Raw genomic sequence first — 16,641 nt, 5'->3', positions numbered from 1 at the left:
CTTCATTTAAACTAAATCCATTTAAAGCAAATTGACACAGCACTACATAAATGCATTCTCAAAAGTCAGCTTTACGCATAGCAGAAATAAAAGATACTTTATCATATATCAAAATTATTTTACTGCTATTTTTGATCAGGTGAGCAATTGGCATCTAACTTGGCATTAGAAGAAACACTAGACATCCATTACATGCACCGTAATGCACATCACAATTCAATTCACAGTTTAAAGGTGCAGTATGCAAGCTTGACACCCAGTGGTTGAACTAGGTATTGCCCACCTCGTTCAAAACACACTCAAGCGCAGGTTGCGACACCAACAGTGTGCCTGACTGTTGAGCCTAAAGGCTGATTTAAGTTGTGTTCTAAACAAAAGCAATGGCACACGATACAAGGAATATTTTCCATATTAAAAAGTTTTTGTCTTAACCAACGCCTAAAATTGATATATTAGAAACGGCTTCTAGTTCTTGCAGCTGAACAACAGAAAACTGACTATGATCACCTCAGGTACACCTCATGTGCTTCATTCAGTGATATATGCTAATAATGCTAGTTTGAATGCCATTTTACTTGACATTTATTGCCATATTACTGAAAGCAGCAGCAGATAGTTCTTGAAAATAAACCATAACAACTTTAGAACTGTAACTATGAACTTGTGCAAGTCAACACATATCAGTGATTTAGCATGTGCATTTAATAATGTTAAAGAGGTTTAATATGTGTTAATTAGATTATAAACCTTACCATTTTGTTGGAGTGCAGTAAGTGCACTCTTCTGTGCTTCTGAATGGCTGTATTTACATTTCTGCCATGTTTCGTTTGGTGCAAACAGCAAAATTGCTTATCACTACGAATCTTGTCATATAGGGTGTTGTTAGGACACGGGGTTACAATGTAATATGCTCACCTAATGTTTACGTTCGTAATATTTATATTATTTGCTAATTAATAATCACCTCATTTGGAACTCTGAATCTCTGTCTCATTTCAGAGTCACAGCCACGGACCTATACTTTGAGAGCCTTAATGACTGAATGGACCAAATACGCTGTTTTCCACCAAGGCAACCCGGGGAGCTGAAATATAATTGGATAAACTGGCATGGGCGTGTTAAATGATCAAAATAACAACAGACGTTCCGGCATGTAAAGCACATTCTCAAAGCAGATTATCTGACATTAGCCTGTTTTTTTAGATAAACAAGAATGTTCGTTTAGCATGTTTCTTAAATATCGGCAAACATATGGTATTGTTATTTTTTTGAAGAGTCAAAAACTTTCATTTATAATTGCGACAACTCCTCAAACACACTTTCTAACAATTTCTTGAACATAGGTAACGATTTGTCTTTAATTTCTAATAAAGTTAGTTATAAACTGAATGTTTTCATTATCCTTTTTAAAAAGGTTATGAAGTTTTTTTTTAAAGTATACGCAACTTTTTTCTGTTAAAGATTTTTATTTTTGGCTACACTCTCATTTAAAGTTAAAGCAAAAATTTGCTTACAAATATTTTACTTTCATGCCGTTTCACATCCACATTATTTGTTTATATATTGCAGAAAGCTCACGCTGATGTCATCCATATGATGAAAATAAACTGTGTCACACTGCCAAGCCAAAGAATACGCAATAAGCGCAAATCATATATCTTCTGCTGTTTTCCAAAGCTTTTAAAACCTGTGCTCCACAACACCATGATTTTAAAGTTCAACTCAAGTTGGAATTGTCAAAAATTCAGCAAATTTCTTCATGGTTTCAGTTGCATGGGCTCTCTGAACGTCAGAGCCCACCTGACGGGTGCAAACGCAATGTGTGTGTGTGGAAAGACAGCGGGAGAAGGCAGGTGAGGCTTGCAGTCTTTATTAATTACTTCCTCCTGGCAGCGCTTGCTGTGCAGCTGTTTCACACCTTCAGCGCATTCACGGGAACGTCATGTCGGCTGAAGCGCTTGGCAGACACACCGGCGCCAGCTCAAGCACAGACGCCCCATCCCGTACTTGCTCTGTGCCCTGCAGTCGCAGCCATTTTCCACCCCTTACCCACCGATCAGCTGGCAGTGGGACGGTACGTGTCAACTTCTTTTAGCCACACTTTCTCTGAGGACTCAATTCATTAATGGTGACAGAGATGGGGGAATAATGCTAAGAATTGAGAAATTGGACTAAATTGCTGGGATAAATCAATTATGGTCATTTCTGTCTGGCGGAGAATCAAATATTGGACATAAACTGTTTGTAAATGTATGCCAATTTATAATCAGGTCCCAGAGGTTTTGCTGCGACACCAGCAGGGAGATGATGACTTTACTTTTAGCTCTGGAGAATCTCAATGACATTGATTGTATCAGTCCTTGCATTTGTAGTTCTTAGTTTTTCTTTTGATGTTTGTAAAAAAATAAAATAAAAGAACAGCTGAATCTCAGATACAAATGAGTCCTCGGAATCTAAAATCTGATCCATGTTGCTCATTACAGACTACACAATATTGAAATAAATCTGATATTGCGATACATTGATTATCTGCGATAAAGATTATATGATATGAATACAATTTCACAGTACGCTGTGAATAGCTCTATTCGGAAACAATTTGTTAATTTAGATTGATTGCAATGACTCTGCAGCGGAGAGAATCTTGCATAAAACGAAATTACAAGCATATAAATACAACAGAGCATAGATAAAAGTGAAATAAATGATTTCATAGGAAGTCTAAAATAATCAGGTATGGAAAGTGACAAATCAAATGTCAAGTAACACTAAAGGGTTTTCATGGTATATATAATTAAATACTTTCACTAAATACTAAATACTAATCAAAAATAAATCAAAAATAAATACTAAATACTAATCAAACCATAAAAAGTTTGCATTTCTTATGCGTAAAAGCGGTCATGGGAATTAGGTTTCTTTATTTTCTAACCTTTTTAAATTTACTCTTTTAACAGGTAAATTACATTTCAACCTCCCAATGTAACAAATGTAACTTGTTTCCTACAAATTTCAGATGGTGCGATATCTATATCATCTGCAGATAGAAAAACAACATTTAATTTTATTGAAACACACTCATAATGATAGAAATAAGGACTTTGAAGAACTTGGTCATCGTTGCTTGTATATTCTTTTTCCGTTCTTTTTGTTCTCTTTATGTACAGTGTCAGTTTTCACTTATTAATGTGTTATAGCAACTCATAACAGTTGTACAAGTACTGTCATTTTTTTTTTTGTACAATTTCAAATGAATACAAAAATAAAAGTTCTTAACTGGTACATGCTGTTGGGTATGTAAAATTTTTGTTTTGTTTTTATCCTAAGAGAGCCTGTGAGACCAGACTATTATTAATAATAATAATATTAAGAAGAAGATATAAGAAAAAAAATTATTAATTTATTTAAAATAAAATTTACAGTTAACATTAATGATTCTATTATTAATAAAATAAATACTCTTATTAGTAACATATGATAAAAAAACAATTATCTTTAAGGTCCTATAAAGCACTTCCAAAACATGGTTCTTTATGAAAACCTATGAAAAAAGTGTTCTGTTATTGCTGCAAGCCAAAGAACCCTGTTTTGGTACTGTTATGAACCAATTTGTTCCCTAAGAACGTGGGGATTTTTGCCTTTTCTTATAACTATCTTGCAAAAAAAAACAACAACAGCAACAAGAACATGATTGACAAAAGAGCTGCATCGCCTCAAAATCTCATCCTCTTTTAAAATGACAATGTTCTGGTGCAGGTTACCAGCAACTCTATTCTCAAATTGTTCCATTGGATTTTCCAGGTCTAAAACCTTATTCAAAAATAGAAATAGAAATAAAATACATTTAAATTCACATGAAATATTGCAAAAATAAATTACAAGGTTAAAAATTTCAACAAAATTTGGGGTTTCTCCTATTTTTTGCTCTTTTTAAAATTTCTATATAATATTTTCCTAACATATACATTTGGGACTGTTATCATAAGTTAATTTGTTAGATAAGCTCCAAATTTGCCTTTAAAACTGATTAATCTAATGTATATGCACAAATATAATATTATAAAGCATTCTATAAAATATACATTTTAATGAGAGATTTGTGAGTGGTGTACTTATATATGCTGAGCACTGTATTCCTACACTAATTTTCTGCACTGTTTTGTTATACAGTTAAACTGTAAAATTAAAATATCTGTTTTCAGTGTTAGATTTGTTGCTGCATTTGAAATTCTTTTCCAGTTTAGAACAGTAAATAATATTAAAAATTATTTAAAATACTCCAGTTCACTGAATGTATTTGTTCATGTTTCATTAAGAGGTAAGTCTCAAGCACACCATAAAATAATTGGATACATTTGTACAATCCAAACATACATTTTAATTCCAGATGAACAGCACTAAATCACCAAACACATTTTCCATAATAGTGTTCAATATAATTCAATTTAACTGTTCATCAATGTGTAGTACATTTGAAGTGAGACTTATTAGCCATCCTGAATCATTATCCCCTGTATTTTCCCACAATTTCTGTTTACACATTTCTAAACACTATACTTTTAATAACTAACAACTGATTTCTTTTATCTTAGTCATGATGAAAGTACATATTTGACTAAATTATATTTACTTTTAAAAGCTTGACTAGGTTAACTAGATATTAAAGTTTGAGGACAAACTTTATGGTGGCTTGAAAAGCCGAGTCTAAAAGTTTGAAGTAGTTTTAAAGTGTAAATAACTGAAGCAGTTTTTATGAAGTTTGAAACAGTCGGCATAGATAAGTACATATATGTTAGCATGTTTCTAGGTTGTTGCTAGGCGGTTGCTAAAGTATTCTAAGTGGTTGCTGGGCAGTTGCTAACATCAATTAGCATGATTCTAGCATTAATTAGCATGTTACTAGCATTTTTCTAGCATGAATTAGCATGTTACTAGCATGAATTAGCATGTTACTAGCATGAATTAGCAAGTAACTAGCATGATTCTAACATAAATTAGCATGTAACTAGCATGATTCTACCATGAATTACCATGATTCTAGCATGAATTAGCATGTAACTAGCATAATTCTAGCATGAATTAGAATTTAACTAGCATGATTATAGCATGGATTAGCATGTATTAGCATGTTGTTAGCATGATTCTAGCATGAATTAGCATGTTTCTAGCATAGTTCTAGCATGATTTAGCATGTTACTAGCATGATTCTAGCATGAATTAGCATGTTACTAGCATGATTCTAGCATGAATTAGCATGTTACTAGCATGATTCTAGCATGGATTAGCATGTAACTAGCATGATTCTAGCATGAATTAGCATGTTACTAGCATGTTTCTAGCATGAATTAGCATGTTATTAGCATGATTCTAGCATGAATTAGCATGTTACTAGCATGTTTCTAGCACGAATTAGCACGTTACTAGCATGTTTCTAGCATGAATTAGCATGTTACTAACATGTTTCTAGCATTAATTAGCATGTTACTAGCATGATTCTAGCCTGAATTAGCATGTTTCTAGCATGAATTAGCATGTTATTAGCATGAATCTAACATGAATTAGCATGTTACTAGCATGATTCTAGCATGAATTAGCATGTTACTAGCATGTTTCTAGCATGAATTAGCATGTTACTAGCATGATTCTAGCATGAATTAGCATGTTACTAGCATGTTTCTAGCATTAATTAGCATGTTACTAGCATGTTTCTAGCATGAATTAGCATGTTATTAGCATGATTCTAGCATGAATTAGCATGTTTCTAGCATGAATTAGCATGTTATTAGCATGATTCTAGCATGAATTAGCATGTTACTAGCATGATTCTAGCATGAATTAGCATGTGACTAACATGTTTCTAGCATGAATTAGCATGTTACTAGCATGATTCTAGCATGAATTAGCATGTTACTAGCATGATTCTAGCATGAATTAGCATGTTATTAGCATGATTCTATCATGAATTAGCATGTTACTAGCATGATTCTAGCATGAATTAGCATGTGACTAACATGTTTCTAGCATGAATTAGCATGTTACTAGCATGATTCTAGCATGAATTAGCATGTTACTAGCATGATTCTAGCATGAATTAGCATGTTATTAGCATGATTCTAGCATGAATTAGCATGTTACTAGCATGATTCTAGCATGAATTAGCATGTTACTAGCATGATTCTAGCATGGATTAGCATGTAACTAGCATGATTCTAGCATGAATTAGCATGTTACTAGCATGTTTCTAGCATGAATTAGCATGTTATTAGCATGATCCTAGCACGAATTAGCATGTTACTAGCATGTTTCTAGCATGAATTAGCATGTTACTAGCATGTTTCTAGCATGAATTAGCATGTTACTAACATGTTTCTAGCATTAATTAGCATGTTACTAGCATGATTCTAGCATGAATTAGCATGTTTTTAGCATGAATTAGCATGTTATTAGCATGATTCTAGCATGAATTAGCATGTTACTAGCATGATTCTAGCATGAATTAGCATGTTACTAGCATGTTTCTAGCATGAATTAGCATGTTACTAGCATGATTCTAGCATGAATTAGCATGTTTCTAGCATGAATTAGCATGTTATTAGCATGATTCTAGCATGAATTAGCATGTTATTAGCATGATTCTAGCATGAATTAGCATGTTACTAGCATGATTCTAGCATGAATTAGCATGTTACTAGCATGTTTCTAGCATTAATTAGCATGTTACTAGCATGTTTCTAGCATGAATTAGCATGTTACTAGCATGTTTCTAGCATTAATTAGCATGTTACTAGCATGTTTCTAGCATGAATTAGCATGTTATTAGCATGATTCTAGCATGAATTAGCATGTTTCTAGCATGAATTAGCATGTTATTAGCATGATTCTAGCATGAATTAGCATGTTACTAGCATGATTCTAGCATGAATTAGCATGTTACTAGCATGTTTCTAGCATGAATTAGCATGTTACTAGCATGATTCTAGCATGAATTAGCATGTTACTAACATGATTCTAGCATGAATTAGCATGTTATTAGCATGATTCTAGCATGGATTAGCATGTTACTAGCATGATTCTAGCATGGATTAGCATGTTACTAGCATGATTCTAGCATTAATTAGCATGTTACTAGCATGTTTCTAGCATGAATTAGCATGTTACTAGCATGATTCTAGCCTGAATTAGCATGTTTCTAGCATGAATTAGCATGTTATTAGCATGAATCTAACATGAATTAGCATGTTACTAGCATGATTCTAGCATGAATTAGCATGTTACTAGCATGATTCTAGCATGGATTAGCATGTAACTAGCATGATTCTAGCATGAATTAGCATGTTACTAGCATGTTTCTAGCATGAATTAGCATGTTACTAGCATGTTTCTAGCATGAATTAGCATGTTACTAACATGTTTCTAGCATTAATTAGCATGTTACTAGCATGATTCTAGCATGAATTAGCATGTTTTTAGCATGAATTAGCATGTTATTAGCATGATTCTAGCATGAATTAGCATGTTACTAGCATGATTCTAGCATGAATTAGCATGTTACTAGCATGTTTCTAGCATGAATTAGCATGTTACTAGCATGATTCTAGCATGAATTAGCATGTTACTAGCATGTTTCTAGCATTAATTAGCATGTTACTAGCATGTTTCTAGCATGAATTAGCATGTTATTAGCATGATTCTAGCATGAATTAGCATGTTTCTAGCATGAATTAGCATGTTATTAGCATGATTTAGCATGTTACTAGCATGATTCTAGCATGAATTAGCATGTTACTAGCATGTTTCTAGCATGAATTAGCATGTAGCATGTTTCTAGCATGAATTAGCATGTTACTAGCATGATTCTAGCATGAATTAGCATGTTACTAGCATGATTCTAGCATGAATTAGCATGTTATTAGCATGATTCTAGCATGGATTAGCATGTTACTAGCATGATTCTAGCATGGATTAGCATGTTACTAGCATGATTCTAGCATTAATTAGCATGTTACTAGCATGTTTCTAGCATGAATTAGCATGTTACTAGCATGATTCTAGCATGTTACTAGCATGTTTCTAGCATGAATTAGCATGTTACTAGCATGTTTCTAGCATGAATTAGCATGTTGTTAGCATGATTCTAGCATGAATCAGCTTGTTTCTAGCATGAATTAGCATGTAACTAGCATGATTCTAGCATTAATTAGCATGTAACTAGCATGTTACTAGCATGATTCTAGCATGAATCAGCTTGTTTCTAGCATGAATTAGCATGTTGTTAGCATGATTCTAGCATGAATTAGCATGTTACTAGCATGACTAGCATGTCACTATCGTGTTACTAGCACCTTTCTAGCAAGATTAGCATGTCAGTAGGATGTTAAAACTGTTAGCATGTGTTAGAATAGCTAGTCACAGTCTCTGGGACAGTTGCTAGGGTGCTGAAATTGGTTGTTAGGGAGTGGCTAGTAAGTTTAAAGGTAATCAGTGATTGGCTGCTGGCTAGACTGAGTTAAATGAGTCCAGTTAGAAGTCTGTAGGACAGTCTGATGCAGAGTTATGAGCTCACAAAGGTTGATCCAATGTTAAGTAAATGGGAGTCTTTTACAATGGAAGTCTATGGGACAGTTGCTAGGGTGCTGTAAGTGGTTGCTAGGGAGTGGCTAGTAAGTTAAAAAGTCATCAGTTATTGGCTGCTGGCTAGACTGAGTTAAATGAGTCCAGTTAGAAGTCTGTAGGACAGTCTGATGCAGAGTTATGAGCTCACAAAGTTTGACCCAATGTTAAGTCAATGGGACTTTTGGGATTTTTCTGGGTCGTTTTTCGGAAAACCCAAGGTCGGATCAGTTAGAAAAGATATAGCAACCCGAGTCAGACCAGTTCGAAGGTTTGACGAAAGTTTGAAGTATGTAGCTTGAAAGGCCTAGGAGGAGATACACTTAGAAATTAGTCTCAGAAGAATAAGAAGAAGAAGAAGAAGAAGAAGAAGAAGAATAATAATAAGTTTAAGATAGATAACAGTATGCTGGCTTTTCAAGCCACCATAATTAGGTAGGTTAGGGTAATTGGATAAGTCATTGTATAATGATGGTTTGTTCTGTAGACAATTGAAAAAAATATTAAGGGGGTATTAAGCTTAAGGGGGCTTTTAATATTACATTAAAATGATTATTAAAAAATAAAACTGCTTTTATTCTAGCCAAAATAAAACAAACAAGACTTTATTCAGAAGAAAAATTATTATAGGAAATACTGTGAAAAAGTCTTTGCTCTGTTAAACATCATTTGGGAAACATTTGGAAAAAAAACACAAGAGGGCTATTACTTTTTTGTCTTCAACTGTATATAAAAATCTTATCATCTCAAAAATAAATTTAATTTATTACTCTTACATGAGTTATTTTGCCAGCTATGCTACAAACACAGCACATGATGAGACATGGACTAAAAATAGAATGGAATAGAATAGAATAGAATAGAATAGAATAGAATAGAATAGAATCTCACATCAACATCTTCCTGTGTAAATGTTTCTGGATCCTCCCCCATCATGTTTGCCAAGTGGCGTTTGCCAATTTCGAACTCCTCCACCTGTTTGTCGATGAACTCCTGTGTGAATTTCTGTGGTCCTGCAGCTGCCAGGTTCTTCTTCCACAAAGACGATGACACACAAATCTGTCTGACCGGCAACTACAATTAGGAAAGGAAAGAGCAAATGAGAACAAAGTTCAGATGCTGCTTCTAAAATGATAGTTCGCCCAATGTACCTAATTTTCTCAGTCCATCCAAACTTTATGTCACATTTATTTTTTTATCTGTAGAACATTAAACAAAAAAGATTAGCTAACTGAAACCATGGTCAATTGTTGATACATTAAAAAGTCAACAGCTACCTGGATTGCAAAACTCAAAAAATTTTATAAATTATATCAAAAACATCCTTCGTTTTCCTCTTTGTAAACGTATTTAATACATACTTTATGCCTTTTAGAAGTAAATTTATTTACTTCGCGCTGCAGGTGTTTGACTCGTATGGCACTTCAGGCCCTGTTTCCACTAATACGTTTAAAAACACAAACGTTTTGCTACGGTTATGGCTTCCCTCCAGACTACGCCAGAACTTTCGAAAACTGAGCTTTTTGAAAACGCTGAAGAGGCCTGCTGAAGATTTTAAAATGCTGCTGCTCCGTGTCAGTGTGGATGGGGGAAAATGGAGACATCTGAAAACAGAGGCAGGGCTGCACACATTCGTCTATCTGATTGGGGCTTTTTCCTCAATATTAAGTAGCCTACACACAGTTCAGTCTTGCATCCTCTCCTTGTAAGTTAAGACTTTGCAAGTTTGTTATGGAAAACTCCTGAGGACACATCGTGTAAATCTTCAAAGGGAACAGTGTTTTAACCTCATTCCCATCATCCTGACTTAGGGGTGGGCGATATGACCTAAAATTAATATCACGGTATTTTTCATCTTTTGAACGGTGACGGTATAATATCACGGTATTACTTTCAATAGCAAAATAATATACATCTCAAGGAAGAACGGACAAAAGAAAGTCTCACTTCTATCACTCTTTAAAAGTTTCGGTTTGGGTCATTGTAAATGCTCAGTCTCGTTATGAGCTGATCTTCATTTCTCTGTGTTGGTGGAATAAAGCAGGCGAGTCAGCCGCACCAATTTATGAGCAGACAGAGCAGGATTCTCGCGATGACCACCAGCGCAATTCCGCTCTTTGTTATGAGCCATAGTTTCAGTGTAAACTTAGTAAAGGTGAGTTTCTTTGGCGATGATGTGTACAGTGTTAGATTTTATATTTAGCGGACATTTGCGCTGAACACGCCGTGAATGCAACGCATCGAGATTCGGGCACCTTCTTCGAAAACACTCGATTGATCTCAGCTGGCGGATCAACATTTACCTCATGTCATGATCGCTGTCATCTGCGCCATTATTATTATTATAACTTTAGGTGAGGTTTGCAAACCTGTGTACTTTTCACTCTTCAGCCGTTTGCCTTTCCTGCAGTAACAAAAGCTCCCTGTTATCTGACAGCGGGAAGTGTTGAGTGACTGACAGCTAATATGAACCAATACAGCAGCAGGGTAGAGCGATTCAGCAAGATTTTAGAGAAAATCAAATCAGATTGCACTACAACCATTATATTCAGCCACACAAATGCTCCCAAATATATTATGAGGGCGCATATATTAAATTTCGGCCGCTCATGCGACCAAAATGGTTGCAATTTCGAGCCCTGTAGTATAAGGACATGTATTTAGACCACAACTGAACGTTTGAAGAAAATTTAATGCCTTATTATTTAGAATTAGCTATTATTGATGTAAATGCAGCCGTTCAAGGCACATAATTGATTTATTACGGTATTGACGGTATTAGAATATCCATGTCGTGGTGCAATGTCACACCGGTGATGACTATGACACCGGTGTACCGCCCACCCCTACCCTGACTACGCTGTTTCACTTACTTAACAATAAAGTGAAAACTTGATATAAGCAGCTGCCTATTTTCAATTTGATATTAGCAACTTAACAGACACCAAAAATGTCTAGGCATTGTTTAGCTGCATATTTATTTGACCATCATCTTCACTGTACAAAATGAAGCCCATAATCTTACTGCCTCTTTTAATTTTCATCGAAAATACAAAATATGCCCTCTCTTTTACTGAACATCAGTTTTTATAATCAATAATAGCCTTTTTAGAAGTATAACGTACAATAGGTTTAATACATTATAGGAAATAAAGGCAAGCCATCAGTCAAATGTGCAGAATCAGTGTATGTGGTTACATTAATTAATATATTAACTTATCTTTGCGCTCAGCCAAAACACGTTACCTGAGAACAAGTAACAGATTCAAAAAACCAAAGTCGGGGAATATGTCGTTAGATATAGACAACAAGATGCCTGATACCTGCCTGATTTCCTTCTTACTCGAAATAAACCAATAAATACTGCTATTCAGTTATTAGAACAGTACACTTAGATCAAATTTGAGAAGCAGTGCACCGATAATACTGCATGCGTGATTCAGCAGATGGTGAATTGAACACAAACAGTACATGACAGCCTGCTGTGACTGAAGCAAACTTGACTGCAGCGTTTAAATGACAGGATCTGACAAAACGTACGTTTATTTAATAACAGAAAGTCGTAAAAATGGAATATAAATAAGTGAATCGTGCTTCAGTTGGGTTGCAAAACGTAACAGCAAGAAACTTTTCAGATCATGGTGATGTTTAACTGAAAATATGATTTCTGACTACATATTTTTGATATATTGAGTCAAAACTTGGGAAGATTGTCACATAAACTCCAGTTCACGTTAAACATCTGAACATCCCATGCACTTGTGTATCTAACCTCAGAAGTAGCCTTGCATACATATTGTACTTAAGGCAGCTATCTTGTGGGCTGTTGTATTTGATTTTGAGCATGGGTAGATGGTAGTGTTTTTGTGTCAAAAAAAAATGTAGTGTATCTTTGGTTGAGTTTTTTTATAGACCATTTTGAGGGACGTAAACAAAAACAAATGGTCCCAACGTATTTCCTCCTTTACATTTTTAATTTCTAAAGCTTCCGAAAATACAAAAAGAGCCACCTATTGATAAATAATGTTATGGTAACTGTTTTAACATTAAGTTATGACTGAAGTGAAGTAGTTTGATAAGCAGGAAATGTTGATGGGCCAATGACATGACCACATTGAAATGGTCTATACAATATTTATTCTGACGGTTTTGAATCTTGCACCTAACAAATACCTTAATTTACAAAGAAAAAAAAATAACTAAACTAAAACTAAGCAATTTCAAAATATAAAACTAATGAAAACTAGTAAATATGCTTCTAAAAACAAATTAAAACTAACTGAATTTGAAAACAACTAAATAAAAACTAAAACTAATGAAAAAATCCAAAACTACTGTAACCTCGATGCTCTAGTCTGGAGCAAACTTGCACATTAGCTGAAATTGTTTGTTTACAACGAAGAGGGTGGACATGTGCAGGGTTACATATTATTATACTGTATCTATGCATATTTTAAATAAAACCGTATAAGCCAATTTAAAGGTCCCGTGGAGCACTTTGAAATGGGCATTTTTTTATGTACTCTGAAAAATGAAGAGAGGGTAGGACAGAGTAGCTCCTCCCCGTTAAAAAAACAGCCAATAGCGTTTCATTTTTCTCAGAAGGAGTGGTTGAGCTCAAGTGCATCAAATAAAAAGCAAATGAAAAGTGTCTTGAAAATGGGGCGGGGCATGTCAAATACTAGAGAGCATTTGATTGGTCAAGATTTAATGAAAAACTCTAGTGTTAGACATGAAAAAAAAAATCATTGATCTTTTAGGCTGAAGTGACAAACTGCAAGCTTTGAATGCTTATATCAGTTTTATATTTTCTGAACAAATTTAGTCACTGTTTTGGGGAACACTAGTTTACATATTTCCTAAAACTAAGTATCCTAAAAACTTTATTTTACTTAGGAGTAATCACTCATGCATGTCATTTTGCAACAGGAAGCTTGTTTGTATACATTATTACAATCAAACAAGCCCAGCCCAGATTGCAAGTAACAAAACGAATTACTTTCTTTAAAAAGCAACTAAGTAACACATTTAGTTCCTTTTTAAAGTAGTGAAAGCAACATTGTAATGCATCAATTTTAAAAGTAACTTTTCTGAATAAATGCCATCGGGGCTGTTTGCAGAGGCTTTGGATTAAAGGTACTTTCAAGGATTTAAGATTATTATGACAGAAAAACGCGTCATAACAGGCTTGTGAAAAGTGTCCATATAATTTTAGAAAAAACATTTACAAATTCTAAACAGGGAACTCATATTAACAGCCAATGACTTTAAAAGTATATGGTTGACAGTCAATTAAATACTTAAATGCGATTTCAGACCGAATATTCAATGTAACATGATAAACAATATAGGAATATAGGAACCGTTAACATAAACAAACGTGTGAATATAAATCTAACTTTACCTCAATAGCCACACTGTAAAAATGATAGGATCAATTAGACCTGACAACGTATGATTTTAGGTCATTATAACTTTTTAAACAAGAATGTTAAAATTTAAACATGTTCTAACTTAATTTTATCAGTTACGCAAACTGTTTTAAGTCAGTTTAACATAACATCGGTCAATGGAATTATAAGGGTAATTTGATTCAGCTTAAAAATTTAAGGCAACCAGGATTTTTTTTTACAGTGCAGTAGCCATCGTTTTGCTATTTTTGAATTGCAAAAACCAACTTAAAATATATTTAAAAGTTCTACTGACGAAAACTTGTAGACCAATAGCAACCTTTAATTTTGGTTTGAATTGCCTCTTTTCGAACACAACTATAAAGATCCACAGAGTTTACATTAAACATCTATAACCATTATAAATATTTTAATGTGAACTTTATGACATCTATAATCAATTTAGAAAGAACATTATATAAATTATATTACTTAAAATGATATTCATTTTTAAAAAGAAGTGAGATATTTGAATATTCTGTAATGAACCTTCATATTTAATTGAGGTAAAGTTGCTTTTATATTCACACATTCATTTAGTGACAACTTATAGTCCATATATTGTTTACCATGATACTTTCATTATTCGGTCAGAAATAGCATGCAAACTTCAAAACAACATTAGCACCATTTAATTAACCGAACAATTTTGTACTTTGATTTTTTGCTGTAAATATGATTTCCCTATTATTAATTCGCAAATAATACTTTTTTGAAAATATAATATTAAGGAAAGTCCCTTTACCTCAATACATATTTATATATTAGCTAGGTTGGCCAGGTATAGTATACTGCATAGCACACTGTACTAAACCAACAAACACGTAAATTATAAACAATACCGTAACAAGTGTATACTGTAAGTGAGTGACATTTCTCACCATCTTGTCAATCTACCCGTTTTTACCGAATACATAAGCATTCTACTGTTAATTCGACCACAAGGACATAACACTCTCTGCAGCATCACTTTCAATGACGAGTTTAACTAGTAGTAAAACTGCTCTATGACGGAGCAAAATAAAGAATGCATTTCACCTGTGAAGTTGTCCTTGATCGGGACAAGCAGAAATTCTTCCCGCAACTCCCATACTTCCATAAAATCAACCTCACACATCGGCTACTGGAGGCAGCCATGTTTGCTAGACGACTGGGGCTTAGGCAGGAAGTAGTGAAAACGTCACATCCTAGAAACAAGGGACGTCGTTCATCACTGTAAAAAAAATCCTTGGCAGATCTTTTTTTAGTTTCAAATACGTCTCCACAAGTGCACGTAATTAACATAACACAACATAACATAAAAACATATTTCTGTGTGAATATATAGATATTATGATTTGTTCATCGTACTGTATTCAGTGCAATTTTGTTCTCAAAGCTGACATTTTAACAGCCATTACTATTGTTTTTCTTCAGTGAAACCCTTCAGAAATTAAAAGGAAACGTATCATATACCTACCTTTCATTCATTCATTCATTCATTCATTTTCTTTTTGGCTTAGTCCCTTTATTAATCAGGGGTCACCACAGTGGAATGAACCGCCAACTTATCCAGCATCTGTTTTACACAGTGGATGCCCTTCCTACTGCAACCCATCACTGGGAAACATCCATACACACATACACTACAGCCAATTTAGTTTATTCAATTCACCTATTTACCTTATTCTTCAATGCGGATGTGTGCTTGTTTTTGCGATTGTTTCCGAACTTCCATTTGAGTTTCCTATGAGACAAATGACTAGGAATAATAAATGGCAGAAAACGTTCAAACTACTTGCTCTACAAACAAATGCTTGCATGACTATCCAGACAGAGTAGAATAATAGAATGAGAAAATATCTGTTTGCAACATCAAGCAGCAAAATGAGCTGTTTTTAATGTCTAAAAAAATGGAGGTGAATGAGACCTGAAGTCTCATGCCAAAATAATTCAAATGGCTGTGCCCAATCGTATACAGAGAATAAGATGAATACTACATATCTTTGGACTTGTGGGGGAAACTAGAGCTGCCGGAGGAAACCCACGCCAACACAGGGAGAACATACAAAATCCACACAGAAATAACTGACCCAGCCGAGGCTCGAACCAGCGACCTTCTTGCTGTGATGCGACAGCACTACCCACTGCACCACCGCGCTGTCCCTATACTTACCTTTCTCACATTAAATAATAGTAAGATTTGTCTTTTAAATATATTTTGTTCAATCAAGGACTAATTAATCATTCAGTATCAAAACTTAATATTCATTTTCCTTCAGCTTAGTCCCTTTATTCATCAGGGGACACCACAGCGGAATGAACCACCAACTTATCCAGTATATGTTTTACACAGCAGATGCCCTTCCAGCTGCAACCCAGTACTGGGAAACATCCATACACACTCATTCACACATACACTATAACCAATTTAGTTTTTTCAATTCACCTATAGTGCATGTTTTTGGACTGTGGGGAAAACTGGAGCACCCGGAGGAAACCCATGAGAACATAGAGAGAACATGCAAACTCCACTCAGAAATGCCAACTGGCCCAGTCGGGACTCAAACCAGCGACCTTCTTGCTGTGAGGTGACAGTGCA

General features: G+C 34.4%; 1 protein-coding gene across 1 annotated transcript in view; it reads right to left on the bottom strand.

Moving 5' to 3' along the window:
• Positions 1–15,232, bottom strand: part of mrps9 (mitochondrial ribosomal protein S9) — a 47,782-nt gene extending 32,550 nt beyond the window's left edge. The window contains exons 1-2 of the mRNA XM_056459693.1: positions 15,099–15,232; positions 9,502–9,684 (exon numbers count right to left, since the gene is read on the bottom strand). Of these exons, the coding sequence (XP_056315668.1) occupies positions 9,502–9,684; positions 15,099–15,197 (282 nt within the window). The 5' untranslated portion in view covers positions 15,198–15,232. The remainder of the gene's footprint in view (positions 1–9,501; positions 9,685–15,098) is intronic.
• Between the last annotated feature and the right edge of the window lie 1,409 nt (positions 15,233–16,641).

Source organism: Danio aesculapii, chromosome 6, assembly GCF_903798145.1.
Source record: "Danio aesculapii chromosome 6, fDanAes4.1, whole genome shotgun sequence".
Classification (NCBI taxonomy): domain Eukaryota; kingdom Metazoa; phylum Chordata; class Actinopteri; order Cypriniformes; family Danionidae; genus Danio; species Danio aesculapii.
Note: the sequence above shows the minus strand (reverse complement) of the source record. Positions and strands in the feature narration are given on the sequence as shown.